Raw genomic sequence first — 26,902 nt, 5'->3', positions numbered from 1 at the left:
ATGCACAGCTAGTATTTACCAGTAACTGATAGTCCATGACACCTTCCCAGTTTGCTTTTATAAAAAATGAAAAGCACCACACCTCTATTGAAGTCAACATGACATTTAAACGAGTACTTTAATCAAACAAAAGTGACATAATTACAGCGTCCTGTTTTATCCACTAGTGGAAAAACACTTGTCATAATGGGAAATTTATTGTTTTAAGAGTAGAAGTCACATTTAGCGGAAAATCCCAGAGTTGACTAGATTTTTTTTATCTTTAATGTTTTTATTTTGGGGAAATTGTTGGAGTGACTATTTACACTACAAGCAGCTATCTAAATGACACCTGCAGCCTTAAAGCACAACACTTAGTAACGTGTGATGTAAACAACCTGTGTTTCAGGTACACAAAGGTCTCTCACCTTCATCACGTTGCCATCTCTGAGGTGGCGTTGAAGTCAACAAATACAAATATGCATTTCGGTTAAGGTGTGGTGAGGCGACTAGCGTCACCTGACCATAATTAGTTTTGTTTGTGCCAAGTTATGCCCAATATTGATTACAAAACTGCATGTCAGAATTTTACATTTTACTTATGATCGTCCATCAACCATCTATTGACTACTTGTAATGTTTTCCTGCACCCAACAGAGATGGTTAAAAACTACTACTTATGAGAACCAGCAGTGCGCACAACAGCCGAAAACCACATTATTAAAAATCAAGGCTAAGTTAGATTTCTAAATATGGCACCCAATAACACGTCCGGTGAGTTCGTGTTGCTGATGCGACTTAAAGTCTCATCAGTCTTACAGAAGAGCAGCTAATGTCACAAGTTGTAACTGTCCACTCAGCACTATGAAAGGCACAGACAAGGTGACTGCAACACAAACAGCCCTTTAATTCAATCTACATCTACACTACTGGATGCAACTATTTAATTGCTTGTTGAGATAATCCTAAACACACAAACAACAATATATTTGGCTTTAACAAAACTGAAAGCAAATAACGACGCAATATGTCATTGGTACTGTGTAAACAAATGTTTCACATGTGACCGTATTAAAACAGGCCTTTATTTGCGCACTAGACGCAAACAGATCCTTGAAAATACAAAACATTACAGTTAAAAGTTTGATGGTATACTTACTCAATATTTTTGCAGGATTCCGCTTTGTCTCTATAATGTACTCACTGTACTCATGCCGCTTCTGTTTTGGAAGACACAAACATGCTGCAACACATGCAGCCGCTCTCCTTTTCTCTCCTTGACTCGGTCTTTTGGAAATCACCAGCTCCTCCTTCTCTTACTTTCTGCCCGCCTCCTCCCTTCTAAATTTCCAGTGCGCCTCCTCAACCCTGCTGCTGAATCACTTGGTTGACAACAGGGAAGGGCCGGGAACTCTCCTCCCCCTTTCAACTGAGCACTCTTTCTACTCCCTCCTCCTCCCACTTCTGTTTCTCCTCCCCCCATCCTCCCTTGCTGCGGTTTGTCATGCACTGTCTGACAAACTGTGAGTGGTCCTGCAGGTGAATATTGGGAATTAGGCCAAGGGGCAAGCCTGTGGTGCCCGCCCCCAGCCCCCCCCAGGAGAGGATCAAGTTGCATTGCAAGATGCTTTTAGTACACACACTCACACACACTCACGCGATAACTCAGGTCCATTATCTCATGTCTTAATTGGCTTTGTTTGAACGTGACATCACGACAACACCATTTCCCTAATCAATACACCAAAACACGTCATTGGGGATTCTCAAGTAAATTAATTAAATACATTTACACTATTAAACTATTATCATTTTTATCATTGTGATAGCATGAAAAAACGATATTACTGGAGGAGCAAATCGCAGATTATTTCATGTTTGACATATTTTACTTGATGCAGGCCGAAATTTCTGAAGCATGAAACAGCATTATTTTTGAGAGAGTAGTTCTGGGAAATTTTATTTTGTACCTCTGCAAGCAAAGCTGATAAAGTATCTTCACTCAACACCAAACCTCAATGCTTTTTATTTTAGTACCTGCAAGGGTTCGCTGTGATTTTCTTGGGGTGGAAACAGAACAACATGTTCAGGAGCGCCCTCTTCTGGCTGAAAGTACAAAATTGGTGTGGTTCAAGATTTTTGGGAGGAGAGGAAGCTCTCCTGACATTATTAGTAAAAGTATGCATTCTTGTTTTCCCTAGCACACCATGTAAAATACAACTGTGTGGGGCCCTCGACTGTTTAAAAGGCCCATTTGCATTATAATCTCATCAGGATAATCCAGAATTCCAAGGTTTGAGTCACATGTGTGTACCTTTCTTCAGCTACAATTATACATCCTTCCAAAGCAGCCTGACAAAACACATAGACAGGAGTACGACAGTAGATTTAGTCTTGAAATATCTACAGACATTTAACAAATTGATACTTCGCAATGAACCTGGATTGCTTTCATCTGCAATAGTATTAGTGTTGAAGTGTTAGAGTAACTTAATCGTAGAAGAAATAATGGAATTTGCATCATCATTATTAGTACTATTATTCATAGTAGTAGTAGTAGTAGTAGTAGTAGTAGTAGTAGTAGGCTCTAGTTAAAGTTTTCTTTAGTTTGGGTACTGGGAGTAGAATTATTGGTATTACTCGTAGAATTAATAGTCGTATTTGTATTAGTAGTATTAGAGGGGGTAGTGCTAAGCATGACAGCAAACGCATCTCTTGCGTGTGTCTTACCAAAGCCTCAGTCGTGCTGCTCTCGTTCCCCATGTCTCATCAGGCCGAGCGGCAGAAGGACCCTCCGGGCCTTCTCAGACTCAACACAGCGAGACAAAACGTGCAGACGAGCTGAGGTCCCTCAGTGAACGCCTTTTCCACAGGATTAGAGCAGTAGACAGAGAATGGAATGTGTGAATGAATGCACATGTAGTTTTAGAGATTAGAAAATTGTGATGGAGCCGACTACTAGCTCAGGCCAAAGTGCAACCTTAACAACCCTCAGTACAATCTGGAAGCCAGAGGAACATGTGCAATTATACAAAAACATACATTGAAGAGAGTTCTTCTCCATTGCATTAAAAATAAAATGCCTTGAGTAAGTGAGTATGTGTATGTGTGCAAGAATATTGGCTTGGTCAGTATTCTGTATTGCAACTCTGTTGCTGCACTCATCCCGCAGGGAGGCTTGTTTGCGCACGCACGGCTGATACTAGTACTTAAAAGTGCGCATGCACAATTAGAAAGCATTGACCTGGATATATTTTATAAATAGATACATGTGCCTTGTACTCTTCTGTATGACTGTTTCCTCCCAGTTTTGCGAACGCTTCATAATTAGAAGAAAACCACAATCTCATGGGAGCCAATGCTAAGCAGTGACGACAATATTTCCTTTTATAAAATCACTGACATATTAACGAATATTTTTCTTGTTAACTGTCAGAAATAAGCCTCATTGACCTTGGCCAAAATCACTGCGATACTGCATTTGTCTAAATGTTATTATATTATATTTGGGTCTTTAGATGTTAGTGAGTGCATATTATTATTAATAGGAACATTACACAGTTATAATGTGTGTTTTGTGCTGTGTTTATTCTGTGGCGTGGCAACACTTCATCGCTCTAGCCTGCTTGCTATTTGGATAAAAGGGATGTAATTTCAGCCGCCACGGCATAATTGTGTACACACTTTAAGTAGTGGTTGCATTTAACAGCTTTTTTTCCACGACGAAAAGCACAACTGTTATATATTGGATGATGACCGCTGTCATAACTGACCATTCGACATGAACTCCAAACATGGCATTTTCTCTCCTGTATATTAGCCCTTCACTTGTGTTCCTCTAAATTCTTCTATTTATAACAATATTCTCAAAGTACAATATTGTTTATAAGAGTAATAATTCTGCATGGTAGTAATAAAATGACAGATTCCTATTGCATCGACAACTGAGATAAATCAGTCCACTTTTTACCTTAATATCTTCATCATACTTCCTAAAGTGTAAAGCACAGAGACCAATGAGCAGCAGTTTGCTACTCACCGTCGTTCAGAAGAAATTATGTCCCCTGAATCCCCTTCAAGCTTGCACGAGCTTCCCAAGTCTGTTTACAGTCTGACTAAAGTTCTGTCGTCTCCTGCGTGGAGCCTCAGTTTCTCTGATGCTATTTTTGCATCCCACGTGGGGTGAGCAGGTGGGGAGCGGGCGCGAAAGGGGGTTGATGGTGGCCTGAGGTGAATGCTGGACCAAAGGAGGAGAGTAATGGGGTCGCGGGGAGGGAGGGGACAGAACCGGAGGTGAAAGGTTTGCCACTGGAAATTATTATCCAATCTCACCTAATTGCAGCAAAAAATATTATTTACAACACGCTGTGCGTCTTCTATCTTTGCCAGCGACATATAATGACATACAGAACAATTTCACAAATGGCAGAAAAAGTACAATTCACCTGTTGCCATTAATACAAACAAAATAATAATTTGAAGCAGAGCCAGATATTAACTCCTCCCCTTTTCAATGTGCAGCAGTCTTGCTCTTTTGTACCTGAAGCTCTCCGAGCATGCAAATATTCATATTTCTATCTTCTGCCACCTGGAAAGTCTCCAGGTGTGACAGGTTTCAGATATAAATCTTGACTGCATTTTCCACAGTATGTTTTCAACACTGCATTGCCTTGGTCAAAATGTCCATTTACATCCATTTTATTAACAAAATAGTGTCAATTTGCCAAGCAAGCCATAAAAACATTGAATCGTCCTCCGCAGCACCATCTCCCTCACCATCTTCTCTCTTTGCCTTTAAAATGACTGCCATCTATTCTCTCACACAGCGACACAGCAGCTTTGTCCGCAATTTACCTGTCTTGGTGAAATTCCAATGCAGCCCCCCATCCTGTATTCCATGTCCTCTTCTGGTGAAGTGACTCTGGCGCTACAAGGCTTGCAGAGCACCTTCCTGCAGAACTGCATCCTCGTCGCTCAACCACAGCATTGCCAGGGCAGCAAGAGCTTTGAAAACGTGCGCATCGAAGTGACTCGATGTTGCATTGCCTGTGGTGCATCTGTGACATTATTTCAAGCCATGGTTGTGTATATAAAAAAAAAAATCGACATTACATAAGGAATCCTGCCTAATCAAATGAGCAGAAGATGGGAAGTGATGCGTTTCAGCCTCGGATGCATCCAATCCTCGCATCAGATGAAGAGAGGCACACCGTGGCACGGCTGTGGAGCAAAATTAGGGGGGGGGGCAGAGTAAGCAGAATAAAGGGTGCCTGCCCCTTTAAATGCACCAAGAAGCAGCAGACAGTATTTCAAACTTGGGTTGGGAGTTTAGAGTAGGGATTCAAACTAAATAATTAGACGGTAGGTGGCGCTGTAATAAAAGTTGTAGAACGAGCTGGACGCCACAAAAGCGCTCGTCTGTAATGACGTTTGCCTTGCCATAGCAACCACTAGGGTCCTAAATCACTATCAGATGCTTGCATTTGAAAAAGGTGCGTAGTTTTTTGTTTCTTTTGCTAATTTTGTTTCATACATTAAAAACTGTTTATAAAGGGCACATCAAAAAGTACAATATTATTTTAATATGTGTATTTTCTGTGCTAATCACTGTATTATAAGAATTCAGCTGGATTGATATAGTTTTTCCCCAATTCATTGTTTAAATCGCTTCAATTGCTTGTGCATGATGTCCATACAATCTGTTGGAATTCAAATTAAATATTAGAAGTTTAATTGATATAAATTTTGTTCTAACTAGTCAGTGTTTCAAAGCGTTTAATCATTTATTCACCCCTACATTGCTCTCCTCAAATGTGACAATTTAGGCCAAAATTATTGCTGCATACTGAATATATTTTCTTTTTTCTAATACTGATTTCAGGTGATGAGAGGAATTTCTTTCATTTCATTTCTGAGGAGAGGCGATAGACCGGTCACATGGACAAACTAATCCCTTCATGACCCTGCCGCGCTAAAGAACCGACTGAGCCGTAGTACACTTTTAGGCTCTTCTGTGCACCTTTGCAGTCAGGTAGCGTAGGTTTTGTTTCAATATGGGGGAGCTGAGGTCATCTACACCCCCACTTCACTTGGATCTGAACAACTTTGACACTGTTGATGCAGAAAATAGCAGGTATGTTTTAACAAGCCCTCGCTCCTTGGAGTCCTGTGCACGACTTGGCATCAAACCTGTTGCTCTTCTGATGAAATCGCTGAATGACTTATTGTCTGAGCAGTGTGACTTGCCTTTAGAAGAAGTGAAAGTTATGCATGAATCCTATGACAGGGAGAGAAGGACGCTCCTGCAAATGTGCCGAAATGAGAGGGAGCGGATTATCCGGCAGGTTGCCAGGTGGCCGAGCACTAAGAGAATCTCAAGCCGGGAAATGAGACATGACACCAAGCTGAAGGATGACATCATTATTGATAAGACAACAGCTCCTATTCCATATGCAGATCTCTGTATTAGGCACAAATGTGTGAGTAAAACATCCTGCTCTGCTGCAGGAGAACCAGACAGGAACACAATCTGCAGCCTAGGTGACCTCAGACACTATCCGGATATCCAAATAAAACTACAAAGGCTCACTGAAGACATTCAGAGGGAAATGTGTGTCCCAATATCGCAGACTGACCGCAAGATTGCAGCTCTCATGCTGATAAAACACCAGGAAGAAGAGGACCGCCTTAGTCATAGGCAGTGGAGGGACGAGGAGCGAGAGGAGGCCCGTAGGCAGGAGGAGGTCCGGCAGGCGCAGGCAGAGAAAAGGAGGATGCAGAAGCTGATGCAGAGTGTGCAATGCTGGCATGAGGAGCTGGAGGCCCGCAGGAGGCTGAGAGCACGTCGGGAAGAAGAGAGAGCAAAACAGCTCAAAAGGGAGGTGATGCTGCAAGAGGAGCGATGGAAGAGGCTGAAGGAGCAGGTGGAGGCACAGCGGAGAGGACAGATGGAAGCTGCGCAAAAGGATGCACAGGTGAGGAAATCCTGCCAGGAGAACATGCTGAAAGAAATGGAGAACGTGGACAAAAGGCAGCGAGACAAGGAAAGACAGGCAGCTATGGAGAGGGAGCAGAGAGCAAAGAGGAGAAAATTGCGGCTGGAGAAGAAGGAGAAGAAGCGTCTCCAGCAGGAAAACAGAAAGGAGCTGCTACACCACATTCTCCTAAAACAGCAAGTAGAAAGACAGATGGAGGACGAGAAGACACGTCTGAGGGACGCACTTGAGAGGAAGATGCGGCGTTCATGTGTGAAACATGCTCGTGACGTGGAGACTCGGCTGCTGGAGCTGCAGGAGCGGGCTGCCCAGGAGGAGAAGCAGATGCTGAGGACGCAACTCAGGGCCAAGCTGCACAGCATCCAGCAGCACACACACAAACATCTCCTGGTCCAGCTGAGTCAGCAGCGCGTGCAGAGAGCCACCGAGCACACGTGGGCGCAGCAAAGGAAAAGAGCCCAGCAAACGCATCAGCACAACAAACTCAGGCGGCTGCGTCACCGACGACTACAAGAGAGCCTGCAGAGAGAGGAGGAAGCGGTGAGAAAGGTCAGGGAGAGCAGCGTTGCCATCAAGGACAGGAGGAGTGAGAGGCTGCTCCGAGAGCGTGAACACGCACGGCAGGAAGCGCACAAGCAGGCCATGGCGTCGTTTCAGTTGAGGGAGCGAACGAGGCAGCAGACACAAAGTCGCTCGTTTGCTCAGATGGCTCAGGAAGCTCAGCTGGCCGCCTCCATCAGTCGCATGAACCTCTGAAATGACATCTTCACACACGCTTCACTGCAATTTACTAGCAAAATCCAACTTGGTAGGTTTTCCACTGTCGTGTATTTTTAACCACATCCATCTTCTGTCAGTGACAGTTATGTTAGTACAGGAAAGGATAATTACAGGAAATGCTGTTTCTATAATTGTCAAATCTTTCTAGTTTGCGGTCATTCGCGCTAGTTCCTGCAATGTGGTGTGTATGATTATTACATTCTAACATGAGGCCTTTTTTTTTTTTAAATAAATTAAATGCAAAAATGTAAATGTTTCCTCATGCTTTACCAATACTTGATACAAACTATTCTATCATTGTGCCACGTGGGATAGCAATGTTGAAGTTACATTTACACAAATGTGCTGGTAGGCATCAAAAATATTTTTCTACAGATCTTTCGTTGTTTCAAACTCGATGAAAAAGTGCAGCTTGTTCAGAAAGGGTTTTGATTGGACAATTTAAAAATACATTGTGCTTACAGACTGAGGTTATGAACAGATAAAACCTGATGTCATAGCAGTGCCTCAAAGCACCTACAATAATGTAGTGAAAATAATTGGCAGGGCTACATAGCAAGTAACCATAAATCTCTTTGCAGTAATGTCTGGAGGGCTCTATTTAAATTTAGGACTTTTTTAGAGGGTTGCAGGGTTGGCACTGCCCCCTGACCCCTGTTAAATATGATTGGACCCCCAGAAGTCAGACCGCACATAATTGACTTTTGGGTCTTTTCTGATTTTTTTTTCAACATTTTTTTTCATCATGTCCACGTCCCGGTGTGGAACATATGATGAGTCTTTGTTAGCGTTTTTTTTTTAATTTGCTTTGCAGACCACCTGAGATAACCATGGGCCGGCTACGGCCCCCACCCAATTAAAAAAAAAAATCCTAGGTCCGCCAGTGACTTTAAGAACTAATCCACATTCTGTCAGTCATTAGCGCCATCTGGTGGTACATTAACCCATTTGTCCCCAAGGCAAAAATCATTCCTGTGACCAGCATCCAGATTGTTACCCTTTAAGTTCTCAGGATAGATGTGATATCCTGAAATGCAGTCTTTGATTTCTCTCCTTGGCATGTCAGTTTGGTAACAGCTTCACTCAAGATTCACATTTTGAGTAAGTTCTAACTATACAAATGCTCATTTTCGACTATTGAGTCCTTCCTTCTCAGTCATCGTGAAGCCCCACAGCCAGCGCCACAGGAAGGCCAACGCCGAGAACAAGAGTGATGCTCTCCTTAAGGCCTAAGTGGCTCTGCTGCTTGGGCTGACTGCGACTGTTACCACTGATGATGTCGGGAAGAACGTGCACCGTGGCCACAAAGAGGAAGGTCCCACCCGAGAAAAGCATGCCGACACCCGTTGCACTGAGCTGGTTTTGAGATGAGGAGCTCGTCTGTTGGCAACAAAACACATTTTCAATCAATGTACCAGTCTGTTATAGAATGTCTGAGGGAAAAGAACCGGTTTGGGCTGTATTACCGCATGCAGTATGAAGTAAGTCGCAATGGCAACAATTGGTGCTGCAGCTGAAAAGGCCAACAAATGTCCCTGGATGGACTTCTTTTCCAGTCCCGCATGTATCAGAAAGGCAACTAAACCAAAAGCTGCAGGAGCCTAAAAGACAAGGGTGAATATTTTTTGTCAATGTAATGCCATTGAAATACAGCCATGTCTGCTCACAGTTAACTATTCACATGTTGGCATTTTTTTTCCCCGTTGAACTTGTGTTAGCTATTTATTGAAGAAAAAAAAAAACATACCTATTAATGTAGTGCTTTTTCTATAACATCATACAACATAGCACCAAAGTACTGGCTAATAGGAAAGTAGTAAGCGTGTCATGTTGAAGCGATAGATCCTGACTTTAGATCTTTGTTTGTCAGCAAGGGTAATAAAAAAAGAGTTTGGAATTCTATCAAATGGTTTTGGGATAAAAAATAAACAAAATTCAACTTTATAATGGCAATTATAAACATTGGAGGGGGCTAGTCACAATACCAATGGTGGCGTTAACTCAGTAACTCTAAACTATAGCAAAAACTTTAAATTAACTAAATAATTACAAACGGCAGTAAATATCAGACCCACTAAACATTGCATATTGTTTTATGTCTGTCATTGTTATGTACGTATTTACTTGTGTGTTCTCACTACACGCTGTCAACTCGACGCTTATGGAGCTTTTCACATGCAAGCTGATTTCATGCATTCATATTTCGAGTGTCACTTGTAATGTACATGAAAATGGAGTCTTTGTTAGGCTGCATTCCAGGATGTTGTAAAGAAACTTCTAACAAGCTCAAGGCAAATTGGGCTTCCTTGACTACCCGAAGGTGCAGTAATGTGACACCACAGAACAATGGCAGTCCACAAAGTTGCACCAAAGGAGTATGTCGGCTTTATATATTGTGAACAACTTTCAGCCATGAAGCATTCGTGACAAGTTATGCAAAGTATATAATTGTGTTGGTATAAATAATCTCATCATGACGTTGTTTGGTAACAAGGTCAAACCAAACATTAAATAAGATCAGGTTTGACTACTTTCCTCGAACAAAGCTGTTGTTTAACTGTCACTAGAAGATTTAAGAATTTAACCTTGTGAGCTCGCTCCAAGTGGGATTGTTGTACAATTCCACAACAGTCCTGAATGCAGCATAAATTTTCATTGTAATAATCTCACCTTGTGTAGAATCACAGCTAAAAACACAATGACTTGCACTGTCACCTGGCCCGTGGCTACCACTGCACCCAAAGCGAATCCGTCAGCTATTTGTAATGCAAAACACAAAAAGCAGCAAACATTCAGAGGGTGCTGACCACCAAGGCCAAAATTTATTTTAAGTTTATTTACTTAGTTCTCTTTGTGCTGGATATCAAACCTGAGGCATGAAATTAAACAACCAAGACAAACTTCTGATATCTGTCTCTTTGTGAAAATATAAAAGCGGTGTCCACATTATACAAATCGGTATCCACCAGTCCATAATTTGTGTCTATATTTACCTTAAGTATAGCCTTTAAAAGACTATCTCTAGTACAAAATGACTTCAATTGCACGCTACACATTCCCTCGAAACATTACATGTCGGTGCTGTTGGAAACCCGGTAATATTTTACTACCAGTTTTAACGTCCGTCTCACCGGTTGAGACTCACTGCTGTAACGCAAAGGTTTACGAGAGCACAAAAAGTACACGTAGTGACTCACATGAGGTCATTACTTTGTGATGGCCCTTTGCCCTCGTGTACTGAAATGTGAGGTGTGCCAGAGGCAAACAAATATTAATAAGGCTGTTTTACCTGCGGCATGAATAACCAGCCCCAGTGTGGCTGTGATGGCGTCGCTGTTGGGATTTGTCTGCCCTGAAATGACAAAATACATTCAATATAGTGATTGTGCCAATGACATGCAGTCACACACTAACCTGCATTTAAAACCTAAAATCTGAGTATGATGACGACAAAGTGCTGAGTATGGAGAATTACATTCAATTTGATGTTTATATAATGTCACTAGTGATTCTGAACAGCCATGTACTATACACATAACAGTTGCAAGGTGGATCAAGTCAGGTTCGTCCCCATATTTGCCTCTATTGAATTCTGCCAAATTCAAATGTCAACTTACCACACTTGGCAAAGTAACTCGCCAGTTGATCCACCACAAACATGAAGGTGAAGCCCAACGTCAAAGCCACTCCAATATACAACTGAGGTGAGGGGGAGCTTTCTCTGGAGGTTTCGTTCAGAACAGAAGCTGCAGAAGATATGGATACCAAATAAAGCTATATGCATGACAAGACCAGCTATATGATAATAACCATTGTGGTGTGTCCAGGACTGTTGCATTAATCCCACTCCTTCAGGGATGGTGATTGCAAGGGCTGTTCCACACAAGAAGCCTGCACCCAGAATGGTGACAAAGTGCAGGCTTCTCTGCAAAAAAACACAAGCGTATTTTTAACTTTAGAGCCACGAAAAGGAACAATTTTGACCCAAATGTCCATATAAGGACACAAGTCAACATACATTTGTTTTGTCGCCGTACTAGCAAAAAACACAGGGGAAATGCGTCTTTTTTGTAGCGCGAATTAAGGACTTACCTCCGAAAGTCGAAACAACAGAGGGATGAATCCGAGTAAAAAAGAACCGACAAACATTGCTACTGATATTAAAGTAATGCTCAACCCTCCGTCCATTTCGTCGACTTGATTTTAAGATGGGTATTTTTATGTCACGAGTAGTGTCCTAGATTTCTGTCTTGCATCATTAGACACGACGACGGGCGTTCACGGGTCCAACATTTGTTTTAAAACACGTTTTTCTTCCGTCTTCATCTTCCACGTCGAGACTCCGTCTGTGACCGCCCTGCTACTGCTGAGCCGGCTGCACAAGCACGGGATGAAAACATTATTTTTTTTTTAACTCTTTCGAGAACGCATCTTGCAATGCATTTAACGTTACAATTTGCACTGGTTAAGGTACAGCTAAAATATAGTACTCGATTTGTCCTCCAACGACAAAGCAAAACTTGTTTGTGTTTTTGTGTGCGCTCTTGCTGGTTACGTGATTGTGTTTGAAAATATGAAGCATATGTGCATCATCGTTACAATTTATATCACCTTCTATAGTATTCTATTGGAGAAAAAAAAACTTGATAACGGTTTTCTGCAGAGGTAATAAAAATAAATAATCGTGTTTAAAACGATTTGTAAAACGGTATATAAAAACAAAAGGGTTGAAAATAATGGTCATGAAAAAAAATTGGGGAAAAAAAATTAACTTGGAAGACTGACAAATTATGTAAAATAAAATAAGAAATTAATTATTGTTCATTTGTAAAGGCTGCATTACAATATTTCTTTCTTGGCTGATGCTGGAATATCAATCACTACAGAAAATGGATTGTGTGAACAAGAATGACCTCCCGATAGATACAAAGTTGCAATTTTGGGATGAAGCATTTTACTAAACATTCCAGAATTGGAACAAGTTGACAACTCCTATCTGAGTGTTTTCCTGTTAACAAAAACTATTGTTTTATTTCCAGTGAGTGTACAGAGGCATAGATTAATGAGAACATGATTCACAATGTCGATGAGTTCATACAGAATATGTTTGAATTATAAGACATCACTAAGGCCAACAGACTGACACGTAAATGTTTTCCTTGCAGCGACACTACACTTGCTAGTTCAGTTATAATACAAAATAGCACATGTATGGTTGTCCAGTGAACCAAAGCTGATCACCATTAGCTAACACTACTTGCATCTGATCAAAAATTGTGGGTGTCAAACTACATTCAAGGTTAAAGAGATAGTGTGATTAGAGTATCCCTCCGGAACCCGTTGAGAAATTTCAAGAAATATTAGAGGTATACACATGTAGAGGTATGGAACAGTCCACTTACAATCAGAGGAGAATGCCACTCGTACATTGCAATTCTTTTTTAGTACCAAAATAATTGACACATTCTAACAGGTCATAGTCAGTTTTGTGGTGCGGTGATCAGACCTTTTGGGAGTTTTCTTTGATCTTAGCAGCTGTTTTATAAAAAAAAAAAAAAAAAAAAAATGTCAATGGGAATGCAATGGCGTGGGTCTGAAAAATTAACATGATCAGTTGTGAGGAACCATTTTTCTTTCCGGGGGCTCCTTCGTCGTGGGAATAATAAATGTGGGGTGGAGGAAATTCAACAACTGAAAAAGTGATTACTATACATTTTGAGCATGTGGTTTGTGTAATTAGGATATCTGTAATGGTTCATAAATTATATCTTGCAGCCAGACCTGCTCAATAAGCTTATAAAAATGAGAAGTTTGATGCAGAGTAAGGCCACGGTTGGGTGTGTGTGCTACATATCACATTGACAAATATTACTTGGTTCAACTTGAACTATTCAGATGCTGAATGCATCATACCCGCAATTGTGGCCGTTGAGTTTTCTTCTGATTTGTTTACTGTTTTATCACAGACATTTTACAATTTAATTAAAATAATTTACAAATCAGCTATGGGTGGCTGTAACATAACTGCAAACAACTTATAATACACCTCACAGGAGCTACATAATTAAGTGCCGCTACAAAATTTAACAAGGACAAGACAGAGACTAACTAGTCTTAATCCAGTTATCACCGTAAAATGAACGCAAATGTCAGTATCTGTGCGTGAATATGTAAACCTATGGGCAAAAAAAAAAAAAAAGATACAGAAAACGGATGTCAACTGAGTATCATTAAGAGACTAACGCATCAACACGTCCTATTCAACTCAGTCTTCTTGGAGCAGGGTCAGTAGCAGCAGACCAATAGCAATCCCAACTGGCTGCATCAATTTAATCACTGTAGTGTGCTAAGACACCGCTCGTCTTCCACAGTGGGAAGGGAAATGTTGAGGAAAAATATGTAAGTATTCTAATCAATGTCCAAGGAGGTTATGTGCGAAAAGAAAATCCTGCTCTTTTCTTGAAGGCTTCTATGGGATTGCATGAGCATTGGAGAAACCTCTGCACCTCGCTTGAAAGCCGCATTCTATACGAAGCATCAAGTGGGGACATTTTGGGGTACTAGCAGAAGGTTATGGAAAAAAATCTCCACTTGTTGAAGACATGCCAAAACAAAGCTTATTGGAGCTCTCAACGATGTTAAGGACAAGGGGAGAACATCATTCCCTTCAAGACGGGGCCATAGTGGTCATGTCTACCTGTGCGTATTTTCTGGGTCCATGCGCTGTGCAGGTGGATCTGATGGGCTTTGCTGTTTGTGCATTGCTTGTGCAAGTAGTCCCAGTCTATGTGAGAATCCTTGAGCTAGAATCCACATATTCATTAGTAGACAACACACATCCATTAGTTTTATGTCCCTCCATCAAGTTGAGATGCTTTGGTGAACTTGTTAGTTCACGTCCAGTTCATTTATTCAGTGCACGCTTCTCAAAGTTTGAACTTTCTGTTGTTCTCAGTGTCGCACTTCATTATCGATGAGGCTGTCTTCTCCCGACTGGAAGTCCTCATTCAGGCCATTTTCCACATTGATTATTTCCTCGTCCTGTGACTCGCCACTGCCCGATCCAGCCTCCTCTGCGTTTGGATCTTGCAGAACCTCAGCGATGTACATTTGCTGTTGAGATGGAGGAGAAAGTTTAGAAATAACATCTCTTTCTCAAAAACAACTTTATAAAATTTGGCACAAAGCTTTCAGCTGATATCAGTGCTTGGTGCAAGATCAGAATCTTTTCATGTGATACAAGGGCAGCCTCGCTGTCGTAATTAACGAGTATCAAAATAATGTACATAAATTTCTACATGATTGTAAAATTTAAACAGGGATTTAACATTTCAATATTAGACCAAAAACACCAGGAAAAATATTCAGACCTTTCCACGCACACCATGCAATCTGCTCGCCTAACCCAGGGTGGGAAACACAAGTCTATATTATGCAATTGCCTGACGACATCGGTGTATGTCATGTACTCTTTAGCTATCATCTTCGTGACAAAAAGCTTTATCTGCAAATCTTTCGAGGCGATGTCATAGAGAATTATGTTTCTGAGCTCTCAATGAGGAACTACTTGTATAATTTTGGAAGGAGGAGCTTCAGGACACAAAGCTGAGGAATGCTACTCCAGATAAGAGGCTTGGGGTGGGGGGACAAAACATGACAATGCAAAGGTAAGTGTTCTTTGATTTCGTACATTTATGTCATTGTAATTATGTGTAGATAGCTACACAAAAAAAGAAAGCGCTGATGTCATTCATCTTAGATTGGAAAGCCTTGGCAAGTGGAAAAAGGTGAGGAGGGTCAGCCCGCCCCAGCCCTCATACTCAGGCTCCTCCTCCCCACCACTGTGCCACAATAAAGTCAACCAGAACCCATTTGAAAACATCTTTCCTGTTCACTGAGCTAAGACATTGGAATTGGCCATTATTTTTTTTCATTACCATCTCTTCGTATACTCTTTCCTGACATTTTTGTTCCATTTAAAGATGAAATACACTCAATTCAACACAATAAAAATAAAGAATTTGGTCAGAGTATGACTATTCACACCAACTTGACACATATTTGGACAACGGGACTAATTCTTTTCAATATTTTTATGGAAATCACCAAATTCACAGCAGCTAAGAGACACAAATACGACAGTAAACGTGCTGGACTACTTACTGCAGCTTTGTTGGAGTCAGTAGTGCGTTCTATATGGCCATTCTCAGTCACATCAGATTCTTGAGTGTCAATCTGGGACACACAAAACATTTACTTAACTCAATTAAAAAAAAATTTTAAAAAAACTTAAAAATTGCACAAGTTGACAGGATTTGTTACCTTGTAGTTGTGAGCGCTCAAATATTTAAAATGTCCAAAGCAGACATGTGAGAGGCAGACAATGATTGTGATGATCAAAACAATAAACGTGAACATGGAAATTGCAGCTGAAAACCCTGGGAAAGAAAATTTGGAGGACATTAGTTAATCGGGTTGCTCAAATTGTCATGGGCGGAAACAAAATCATAATGGTGGTGTGCATAACAGACATTTGTAGATGGAGTGCTTTCCTACCAGAGCGCATCGTGGAGAAGAAAAGAAGCCAAAATAGACAAAGAATTGGAGCAGCCACCACTTGGTTGACAGCTCCCGAGTGGATCTTCTTGTCCAATTTTGAAGGCAGGTACGCATAATACATGTTGTACCTGTCTGCTAGGTGCTTGAGCAGCATGTACATCAGCCCTGTACGGAAAAGTGACATATGAGGTAAGAGCAAATCCTATTAGGCTGGCTGATGAGCGAGCATATGAAGAACAGAACACCATAATTGCATCAGATAGCAGTAGCAGACCACTGCAAATTTAAAAGCAGAACTAACCAAAGGGGACAATGATTGGGCAGGTGATGCTGTAGGTCATAACCACCGTGAAGACACACATCATCCAGGCATAAGCTGCTCCAAATTGGAACTCGTAAGCTTGATGCTACAGAAAAAATAATAACATGTTTTTATTGAGTTCATTCATAAATGTTTTGACCTTCAAACCAGATACAAAATAGATCATTATGAGCGACACAGGTTTAAAGTTAAAGGCGGGTGCTACATTGCTAATGTATTTGCTCCATAAAGGTATAACAAATCAAATATCGTAAGTCAGGCAATCACAAACTAACCCTCTTGACGTTTCTGCGCTCAGCTGCGGATCGAGCGAGACAGAGGCGGATCATGTACATAAGCAGACCAGGGATCCTGAGCAAGTCCATGGCATTTCCAATAAATGCAGAGGCAATGACATAGTTCACAAAGAAGGCTCCATTGTCAGGAAGGAACACGCACCTGATGAGGATACCACAGACAGGTCAGCGGGCGTCACACTTTGATATTCCAATACTTAAATTCTACACTGCTTGATCTCATTAGGTTGACAAGTAACTGGAGCCCAGCTAACTTTAGGCTCAGGAAAGAAATATACCCTGCACTTTTTGCTCATTAACCTCAGTTACATGTTTTTTTATTATGTGAAACAAAACTAGCTATCATTTTATACAGGCAAAATGTATGAATGACTTAAAAGCAATGTCTCAGGTAAAATACGTAGCGTCACGTACCGTTTACTACTCAATATTCCCATTTATTTGCATTTTTGTAAGGATCATAAAAAAATAAATATGTTCCTGTGCAAAATGACTGCATGAAATAATACGGTAAGTGCGCAACACATTGAATAGGCGCAGTGAATCTTGTGTGTATGCATGTAACTTACTCAAATCTCACTTTAGCATCAGCCAAGAATCTTTTGTCAAAAAGCCATCGGAAGAAAACATCCAAACTAAAAACAGAAAAGACAAAGATTGAAACTGATACCAACAATAAAATGACAATTTAATACATATTACAAAAATAGAGTACTGTCCTGGAGTACTGCACATATTTTTGTCACCCATGAGAAAAATATACACTACCTGCTTAGACCAAGGGAGGGCAGTAGGAGCACCATGAAGATTAGGAAAGTGTAGCATTTATGCATAGTAGTTCTGTTCTCGCCAGACCTGTAGGAACATATGGATACATCAGTCTGGGAAAACCAACGCAAACGGGACATTCACCAAAAGATCAGTACATCTTGCTTTAAGTGAAATCCTTACCGGGTCCAATGGGCTTCAAAAAAGGCAGAGTAATAGACAATGGTTGGAAGTAAGGCGGAGAAGGACCACAGGAGGAGGGTGGGGAAAAACTGAGTGATAATTGGATTCTGTGAACAAAAAACAGACACGCACTGAGATGTTGAGACAAGAACTCAATGACTGAATTCAGCCTGTGAAGTCAAATGTTAGAGCTGTTAGGACTTGTTTGTTTCAGTACTGTGTGTGCAGTTTTCCAATCAATTTTCTTCTCATTTTTATAGATTATTCTCCAAGGCCATAGATATCTGACGTCAAAGAACCATTTTACAAATACAAATCTGTCGTCAAGTTTCAGAGCTCAACAATCGGAAGCAATTTTCGGCACGAAGCATTATTTTTTTCCTGTTTAGGAATTTGGCAGCCTGCTTTGCCACATGACCGAGGCACATGCGAACGACGCTCCTTGCTCCCATTTCATATTTTGAAAAACAATAAAAAAGCGCTGGACAAAGTGCCTCACGTTCAGGTACTCCACTGGTTTGGTAACATTGAACTTGTCCATGGTTGAGATAATGATGGCTGGTGTGGTGAGGAAGAATAGGAGAAGGAAGAGGACAGAGTTTATGATCAAGCAGCGGATCCACCACGAGAAACCTCCTAATGACAGATGCTCCCTAAGGGATGAAAAGTGGTGCTGCGGTTAGATCAAAAGCCAGAGAGCCTGCGCAGCCAATATTGCTCATGGAGTGATTTTATTTCACGCTCACCAGTAGACATTTTGTGGATCAGGGGCATAGCTCACAGTCCAGTTGTGTGTTTGGAGTTTGTCACTGAATGCCGAGCTCTGGGGCTCTCTACGACAGTGGCAACCCTGACATTTGCAAGCATTGAAGTCCTTCAAGATTCTGAGACAAACCAAATAAAATGTTAAACGACGCGTGCGTGTGTGTGCGTGCGCGCGCAAAGGCCTCCTTACATAGCAGTTATGGATTCGTTTTGAAAGGTGACAAATGCCATTCCTAACGGTTTCCTGTTGACCTTCTCTCTCTCCTTCCTGGCACCATCTTTTAATTGAGCCTCCAACTTAGTATAATAACTGACAGCCTCTTCCTGTGAGGGGTAAAAACATGTAAATATAAATATTTGTAGTTAGTTTGAATGGATTTCTGAAAAGCGCATACACTGGATAAGGAAATTCACAATCATCTGTTCAAATGGCAGGTTTTATGATTTAAAAGAATTCAACCATAAGAATTTGTTTGAAAATATTTTCACTATTAATGCGACGCTGACGGGGATGTATGATAAGAGCAGTCAATATCAATAGAGTGAAGAAATTACAGTTTCAAATACATGTCAAATCTTTCTAGCTTCTTTTGAAATCGAAGTGTCAAGAAACATCTACTAGAACATACGGACTTAATTTTGTGTTAATCAGAGGCACTTTTAATGGTGGCTTTGGTTTTACAATTATTTATGATGTTCTCATTTTTATTACAAAAATCCTGGTATTTTAGCATGGGTGTGTATACCCACTGTAGGTTATTGGAAACTACAGTTTGGAAAGAAGCTATCAATATGAACAAAGAAACAAACATTTGACTGCCAGAGAACTTAAGCTGTGTTATTGTTTTGAGATATGAGGAAATATTCTTCTGACCTGCTCACAACCTTTGATGATACAACAGCAAAGGTGTCCACATGGCTTTGGGTTTATCATGGTGTTTACATGCTCTTTGGCCTGCAGATCCAAGAAGAATTTCTTGCTGCGCTCTGCCTTCTTCCTACATGCAAAACGGTAAATTTGTCATACTGATGACATCAGTAATTGATATCAGGTCAGTCAAACTTTTTTTTTTTTTTTTTTAACAAAGAGCCAACCCTTGTATTTCTCAGTATAAAACTGCTACCTTTCGGAGTTCAGATACATCAGTCTGGCCACATTGTAACAGATGCGGGCTTCCAGCACGGCACAGTTTTCATACGCCTGCCTATTAAACAAAAGAGAGAGAGGGAATTGTATTACAAGAGTGGAGACAACATAGAGTCAAGCAGCCAACCTTTCTAGTAGCAAATGACACATGACTTGCATAATTCTGCTCATCTGGCTTCTATTACGAACATTTCTACCTATAGGCCGACCATTGTCTCATACTGGGTACATGGTTGACAAGATCAATTTTAAGAGGAAAAGGCATGTCTCTCATATACTCTAACACAGTTACAGATACATAACCAGCCAGGAAAGCAGAAGCGATTCAAGAGATGTCATAAGAGACTTCATATGAAATCACAGAGACAAATATTTAAAGGCACTTACTCAAAATGTTGCTTTATTTCTGTTTCTTCGGCATATTTGGAGAGTCCGTTGACAAATAATGTGCGTTTGACCTGTAGTGAATTGGAAAATAAAAGGCTGTTTAAAGGAAAGTACAATATGCTTGTGGAGGGAATTTTTGTGAAACCAACCAGGTCATCCTCTGCGTAGTGCATCTTGGAGGTGTGTCTTCTCATGCTGAACACCGTCAGTAACAGGTAAAGGAAAGCAAATATGGTGTGCAGCCACAAAAGCGCATTACTAGATAAGATAAACAGTTGAGAGCATTGTTAAGCAACACAGACTGTAAATCACACTGGTGCGACGATTATTGCCTAAGAATCACTCACTCTGCATCTAGGTTTGCTATTGTAGTTCTTCCAAAATTATAAGCATTGTTTTCTGTAGGCAAGAAAAGGAAAATCATTTTTTGTAATTTTGTGTCACTCCAAGCAGGTTCATCCTTTGGTTAGAAACCTCAATCAACTCACCAAGTAGGTTTCCTGAGAAGTTTACAGGCAAAACGATGCCAACGGATAGCACACCCACCACGACCAATAGGCCGATAATGTGGCGTTGGAAGGACAAATAATGTACTGCATCCTCGCCACACTTCTCCCTTATTTCATCATCCCTAGAGATAAAAAAGAATTAAGCAAGTGAGCTATTTATCTAAAAAAAGAAGGTTTAAATTCATTTAAGTATTTTTAATGAAGAGCGTGTGGACTTACTTGATGCGGAAGATGGCAGTAAGCCAAGAGCAGAAGCCCTATAAGAGAAGAGCGCAATAATATGAAGGAAACATGGCCAATTTTCCATTGTGTCACAACAATAACATTCTTACCGTATCTCTCTGATCTATGTCGACCGAGCTGGAAATTGAGGTGAGGCGCTCATAGCGTTCCGGTGTCTCTGTTGTCAAGGCGGCGGCCGCACTGTGTGAATAAAACAACCCAAAGTATTATTGAGGTGTACAAACGTATTTGTCTCAACTCACTGGGACTGCCATATTAGTAGAATGAGAAAGCATAATATACACCGTCAAGCACAAGCGAGATGGAATCCCGTTTTCAGATTATTTGTTATAGTCAGCGCAACAACAACAGTTGCTGTCAAAACAAGAAGACATGGAAAGTCTTGGATGTTGAACAACTTCTGTTATGCCGCAAAGAGAACGCAACTCAGAAGAATTCCCACACAAGAAGAAGAAACAGATCTTTTAGCAATATGATGTCTCTTGATGTACTCTATTCAGGGGTCACCAGCAATGGTATATTGTAATTTCGTTTGAAATTTTAAACACTTGCAGATATGGTATTTATAGAAATATGTTACACATGAACATCAAAACGGTTTCTTACAATTTTATATCATTGTTGACAATAATTCTAAGAAATCGTGAGCATGATCAGTCTTCATATTGACAAACATCATTCATCAATAATCAAATAATTTATTTCAATTTGACCAAATGTAATATTTCAGAAGTGTGTATTCAACAGGAAGTCCTTTGCATTAATGAGGATCCAAGAAGTAGCTTTCAGTTTTAAAAATACTGGTGAACCCTGTTCTATATACACACAAGAGAGCGATTTGATCACATGTAGAGGAAATGAGCTGTATCCCAAAGTAAACTTAAGAAAAGCGAGGTCACCCTCATTCCAACATGAAATTGGAGAAGGTTGTCTCAAGTGTGCAATAAGCAATGTAAAGAAGAGGAGTAGCATTACTACCTCTACCTAATCTGTGTGCATCATGCAGTGCGGCCACACAGGAGGAGGCCATGATTCAGAAAGAGGTTAATACAGATTAGTACATACAGATCTAATTAAAGACAAGGACACCCAGCGGCACAAGAAGGACATTGGCAAGGAGAGGAGGGAAAATCATTTAGGACCCTGGCACTGAGAAACACCTGGAGGAGAAACACTCAACCACCAAGAATGGGGAAACCTAAAAGTGCTAGCTCGGTTAAAAACACAAAGAGGGGGGGATCGAGTGATGAATACAAACAACATACTATTCCCGATCATCCAGACGACTGTAACGCTGATCCATTCTCCTGGTGGAAAGACAGGCAAAACATTGACTTGTGCCGATATGATTTAACTCTGCTTGCTAGTACGGATGGGCTCAAGGGCTACACTGGAGAAACTTTTCATGCCACAAGCATACTAATTAGCTTCTCAACACACAACACAGAAACACAAGCAATGGCGAGACACCGAAGCACGTTTCTGACATTACGCTTCACGATTGAAATATAATCTGATTTCAATAAACAACATTTGACAAAGGACTACAGTCAGGCAGCTGCCCCCCCATTATCATCCCGCTATGCTACAACCCTATTATCAGTTTGCGCGCAGCTGCAAAAATACTGAAGGAGTAAAATCCAAATGTCCACAGCTGGCAAATGTAGGTTATATAGCAGCGTGTCATGACAGTGGTAAGCTTATTCACACCCATGTTGGTTGGGTTTATTCAATGACTTTAAAGGATTTTGGAATTTGAAGAAAATTCATTTAATAATAGTGCTGTTTACCTCAGGTCTAATTATACCCTATGGCATTAGGCTAAACCAGACAGATCATGTGCTGCTGACACCAACTTCCTGTCTGGGTGAAATCCTCGAGTGTTTGGCTTCAGTTAACCTAAAACGCTGTGTATGTGTACTGTGTATTCAATTGATTTTGGTTTTGTCTGAGACAAACACTGACTCGGCATTATGTTCCCTTTGGTGCAATGAACATATGTTCAACACACACTTCCCGTCTTGAGCCTAATCCATGACATTGACTTTGCATAAAAACAGAGTCTGAGTGGCTGCCGGCCATACTAAGCCCCACAGAAAATGCTTCCCCAATACTAGCAAACATCATTTCCACAACAGCAGTATGCCGCTAATTATCATTAAGATGTCACTGATTGTGTTGCTTCTCATTAATGACTTGTATAACTACAGTTCTACATTGACAGCAAGCAAATAAAAATTTGAATGGTCATATTTTGACGAAAATTACCCGTTGACTTTTTGATGTGCATTTTTGAAGTAACCGCTAATAGTGTACTTCAAACTTATATCCTTACGGAGGTTACCGTACCTGTCAGCGTCGGTGACGAGAGCGAGACGTCCATAGTCCCACGCTACTTTACGAAGGAAGGAGAACACGACCAGCAAGCCCTGGAAGGCCACATTAGCAAGAAGTATCAGAATAATAAATAATCCTAAAAAATAGACATAGTTTACAACGTGTACTTGTCAGAACAACTCACCAAAAAGCACATGAAGTCAAGGGCGAGAACGGTTGGTACGCCACCAAAGGGCAAGCCCTGCAGAACTGTGCTGCGAATGCGGGCCGAGTAGCAGTACTCTTTGGAGGTGGCATTGGGTGGCAATGTAGTCGTACAGCTCTGTGAGTCAGAGCAAGCTTGCGCCCCCCAGATGGCCATCCCTAATAGCAGCCTTTGCATCACTCACTGCAACATGCTGAGTATCTGCAAAAGAAAAGGCCAAAGTGTTCATAACGCTCGGTATGAATTGCCGAAGCACAGCAAAAGTAAGATAATAGCAGACAATCATTTACCGATTAGGAGAGAAAAAGAAGCATGAATGGATCACTAAATTGGTCATCTGCCTAAAGCGTGGTGTTGAGTTTATCTTTTTTGGTGTGTTATCACTACAAAGTAAATGTGGTATTTCTAAGATAACTTCAAGCATTTTCAATTCAACTCGTCAAGCTTTTCTTAATTAGAATCGCTTAAATGAAGGTTTACATAGTACTCAAATTGACTGTTTGCCATAAATTATTCTTGGAGCCAACACCAACAAAATATTATCTTAAATAGGGTCATAGACAGGAAATATTGTGCTTCTCTGAATCTGTTGGGGCATTATTGCGTCGATGCTTGCTAGTCCAAGCAACTGCACCTGTTTTCCCCATTCTAAGATCTAAATTGAGATCTGAAATGCAGTTTACCTATTTTTTTGATTTTGGTCAACTTATCTGCAGAAATTGGGGGGGCTATTTTGAAAAGGAGTACAAAGTGCGAATATCTGTGTTCAAATTTAGGGAGTAAGAGTGGAATGTTTTCACACTCTTAAGTATAGATATCTGCAAAATCTACAGCAACGAGTTGACACTTACTTCCCACGACTGCTTGCAGCCAACCACCGTTTGAGAATCGCATATTTTGCATGTTTTGATAAGGGCACGGGGGAAAAAAAAAAAAGAACACTGGTCTCCCGGAGTGTGCTGGTACACGTGTTTACACAGTTGCACTCCTTTATATTTGCCCTTCGACCCACTCACTATTAGCAGCATTCGCAATGCTGAGTGCTCATCTGCCCTAACACTAAGTCGTTTATCCGCTCCATGGAATGCTTGTGACATCACTGCAGCAAGATGCAGCCAGAGCCCAACAATAAACCAATAGAGACCAGAGGGTTGAAATGGGCCGATGTGAGCCCAAGGAGGACACAGCACACCCTTACTGTGTCTTCATCTACAACCGCTGCACATCCTGAACGCAACAGCACACTTTTTGACCGCTTTGACCCTCCCTGTCACAATTTGGGAAGACACTCGCTAACGCTTACTTGTGGTTAGCTTGTGGAAATAACAATGTCAGGAGTTTGTCTCAAGGTTGCAGTGCTGAATTGCTGTGTCAAGCACGCTCAGAAAAACAAAACCTATTAGCTGCAACTGTATTACCCAATAGACAGTTCATTATCTTTACAGTGCCCCAAGTTACATGTAATCAACAGCTGACAGACCGCAGATAATCGCTAGCATTCCTACGCAATTCACTTGAGTCAATAGAATTATTATTGTAGTATATTGTGTTCTTTGACACAGCGACTTGAAGTGACCACAATCGGCTATTGGAGTACAGGTTAGCGTGCTAACACTAAGAGTATCACTTTTCTCAGTTTACTTATTGTGCTGTCAAGGCTCAACATCATTCAGAAGTACCAGACGGACATTTTCACCTGTTAAAAATACAAATCCTGTGAATAAACTAGACTTCATCCACACTTGCAAACTTACCTTTGCGAATGCATTGAAAGAATGGTGTCGTCAATGGACTTGTCACTTCGTCAATGAGGGTTAGCAGTTAACCGTAGCTTTGACGCTAGCTATTAGCGGCACGATCTACCATAACATAGTTAGCTTTTACCGAACTACATGGATTTAGTTTTAAATTTAACTTGCCGTGTCACAAGACAAAATTATGAGATAAATGAAAGTTCAGCAAACAGTCTAGTATTAACCTGTTTACAATGATGCGCTCGTCAACGCAGTGACTACCGTTCATGTCAAGACAGCCGGTTGGACAACTCTCAAGACAGACCAGTCCAGCAGGCGGAGACGCCGATCATGCTTCAAGTATGACAGCCCTAGACATATGACTTCAAGAAATGTAAAGCAGCTGCACAACAGACAGTTGAACAGAGCTTTCGCGGTTGGGAGGGATCTATGTTGTATATATCTGTGAGCAGAAGCGCATGTATATGACGCTATTTAGAAATAAAACAAAAATAGTCCGCTATCTACGCCACGTTGGTGTTTATGTGATATTTTATTTGTATACTCAAATGGCAAATGATCGTAAAACGATCATGAATTTCCTCCCTTTACATTCCCTAAAACTATTACAAAATGGGTGACATGTTTTCCGTCGCTGGTTAATGACGTCACGATTTGACATTGGCATGGGCTGAGGCAGAACGGTAACAGAATTCACATTTTTAACGAAACCATTGGGTCGACCGTTTAAAGCAAACGTTTTAAATGTGTGTAAACATTTTTCCGATTAATTCACAATGTTATGCCCTGTTTTTCTTTACCATGCGAACATCAGCGAGCGCTAGCATTAGCCACAGACTTTAATCGTACATTTGTATGATCCTAAACATTATTTCTTGTAGTTATGGCGATGCACCTGTTTGCAAGATCCTTCACCGGGCTTTTTGCTGATGGATTCTGCTTAATTCCTCAGAGGACATTCGGGTAAGTTATCTGGCAGCACACGGGGCACCAATCTGGACACTGCACGATGATTGTGTTATTGATATCATGATGAAAAGTTGCTGAACCAACAACTATCCATTTTGCACATTGTGTGCAGCAGATGAGTCATTCTGCCTCCTGTATTTATGTATGTTATTTACATGTTGTATATGCATAGTGAAACTAATTAGTTGCTCTGTGGTTAGTCTCTTTAAAGAAAAGGTCGTCCATACCTGTTCAAATGACTTCATAACAATTTGTCTGTCCAGTGTGTCGGCTGCTGCAGCTGCCATTCAAAAAATGACCAGGGTGCGAGTGGTGGATAACAGCTCTCTTGGGAATACACCTTACCACCGGCCTCCAAGAGTGATCCATGTGTACACCAAGAACGGCGTTGGAAAAGTTGGCGACAAAGTGTTACTGGCCATTAAAGGACAGAAGAAAGCAGCACTAATTGTTGGTCACAAAATGCCCGGACAACGTATGGATCCACGATTTGATTCAAATAATGTTGTTCTTATCGAGGAAAATGGAAACCCAACAGGAACTAGGATTAAAGTTCCCATACCCACTCATTTACGTAAAAGAATGGAGGGGGACTACTCGAAGGTGCTGGCAATTGCTAGTTCTTTTGTCTGACTGGGCTCAAGTTTCTGCTCGGAGTCCTCTCTTTGCTTACAATAAATACAACCTTTACCTGAAATGCATGG

At 41.0% G+C, this 26,902-nt stretch overlaps 5 protein-coding genes and 1 long non-coding RNA gene across 11 annotated transcripts in view; 3 read left to right on the top strand and 3 right to left on the bottom strand.

Annotated features, from left to right (window-relative positions):
• Positions 1–5,195, bottom strand: part of tacc2 (transforming, acidic coiled-coil containing protein 2) — a 32,529-nt gene extending 27,334 nt beyond the window's left edge. Inside the window, exons 1-2 of one of the 4 annotated variants that reach the window (XM_088384740.1) lie at positions 4,834–5,195; positions 2,017–2,085 (exon numbers count right to left, since the gene is read on the bottom strand). In XM_088384740.1, coding sequence (XP_088240866.1) covers positions 2,017–2,085; positions 4,834–4,944 — 180 coding nt within the window. In that variant the 5' untranslated portion in view covers positions 4,945–5,195. Of the gene's footprint in view, positions 1–1,138; positions 1,396–2,016; positions 2,086–2,709; positions 2,842–4,833 lie in introns of those variants that run through there. The other 3 variants (XM_088384737.1, XM_088384738.1, XM_088384739.1) reach the window with 3 other exon arrangements.
• Positions 5,196–5,875: 680 nt separating this feature from the next.
• LOC148393312 (uncharacterized) lies at positions 5,876–7,959 on the top strand. 2 transcript variants are annotated; one of them, XM_088385383.1, is made up of 2 exons: positions 5,876–6,112; positions 6,266–7,959. In XM_088385383.1, exons 1-2 carry the CDS (start codon positions 6,033–6,035, stop codon positions 7,728–7,730), a joined length of 1,545 nt encoding a protein of 514 aa, XP_088241509.1. In that variant the 5' UTR covers positions 5,876–6,032; the 3' UTR covers positions 7,731–7,959. The 2 variants fall into 2 exon arrangements, with proteins under 2 accessions (XP_088241509.1, XP_088241508.1); XM_088385382.1 differs by having other exon boundaries at positions 5,876–7,959.
• Positions 6,385–12,239, bottom strand: unm_sa35587 (un-named sa35587). Its single transcript, XM_088385384.1, has 7 exons — positions 11,847–12,239; positions 11,565–11,679; positions 11,372–11,500; positions 11,044–11,106; positions 10,425–10,510; positions 9,221–9,355; positions 6,385–9,134 (listed from the first exon to the last, which is right to left on the bottom strand). The coding sequence occupies exons 1-7, from the start codon at positions 11,940–11,942 to the stop codon at positions 8,907–8,909; spliced, it is 852 nt and encodes a 283-aa protein (XP_088241510.1). The 5' UTR covers positions 11,943–12,239; the 3' UTR covers positions 6,385–8,906.
• A 512-nt stretch (positions 12,240–12,751) lies between these two features.
• On the bottom strand, positions 12,752–25,656 carry LOC148393309 (mechanosensitive cation channel TMEM63B-like). Its single transcript, XM_088385638.1, has 24 exons — positions 25,230–25,656; positions 23,455–23,676; positions 23,283–23,362; positions 22,199–22,240; positions 21,023–21,113; positions 20,910–20,947; positions 20,670–20,812; positions 20,529–20,580; positions 20,331–20,439; positions 20,182–20,252; positions 19,772–19,852; positions 19,522–19,645; positions 18,838–18,971; positions 18,629–18,766; positions 18,382–18,535; positions 17,883–17,989; positions 17,700–17,786; positions 17,501–17,566; positions 16,911–17,073; positions 16,615–16,720; positions 16,311–16,478; positions 16,077–16,192; positions 15,918–15,989; positions 12,752–14,867 (listed from the first exon to the last, which is right to left on the bottom strand). Exons 2-24 carry the CDS (start codon positions 23,650–23,652, stop codon positions 14,706–14,708), a joined length of 2,502 nt encoding a protein of 833 aa, XP_088241764.1. The 5' UTR covers positions 23,653–23,676; positions 25,230–25,656; the 3' UTR covers positions 12,752–14,705.
• On the top strand, positions 15,325–18,798 carry LOC148393310 (uncharacterized). The gene is made up of 4 exons (XR_015860571.1): positions 15,325–15,421; positions 16,284–16,502; positions 16,934–17,095; positions 18,143–18,798. It is a non-coding gene; the product is annotated as an uncharacterized LOC148393310 (long non-coding RNA).
• A 119-nt stretch (positions 25,657–25,775) lies between the features above and the next one.
• On the top strand, positions 25,776–26,895 carry mrpl14 (mitochondrial ribosomal protein L14). Of its 2 annotated transcripts, none has more exons than XM_088385650.1 (3): positions 25,776–25,912; positions 26,111–26,192; positions 26,462–26,895. In XM_088385650.1, the coding sequence occupies exons 2-3, from the start codon at positions 26,113–26,115 to the stop codon at positions 26,829–26,831; spliced, it is 450 nt and encodes a 149-aa protein (XP_088241776.1). In that variant the 5' UTR covers positions 25,776–25,912; positions 26,111–26,112; the 3' UTR covers positions 26,832–26,895. The 2 variants fall into 2 exon arrangements, with proteins under 2 accessions (XP_088241776.1, XP_088241775.1); XM_088385649.1 differs by having other exon boundaries at positions 25,835–25,975.
• The last annotated feature ends 7 nt before the right edge of the window (positions 26,896–26,902 follow it).

The sequence above is a fragment of the Syngnathus floridae genome, chromosome 9 (genome assembly GCF_059516105.1).
Source record: "Syngnathus floridae isolate MCC-2025c chromosome 9, RoL_Sflo_1.0, whole genome shotgun sequence".
NCBI classification, from domain to species: domain Eukaryota; kingdom Metazoa; phylum Chordata; class Actinopteri; order Syngnathiformes; family Syngnathidae; genus Syngnathus; species Syngnathus floridae.
Note: the sequence above shows the minus strand (reverse complement) of the source record. Positions and strands in the feature narration are given on the sequence as shown.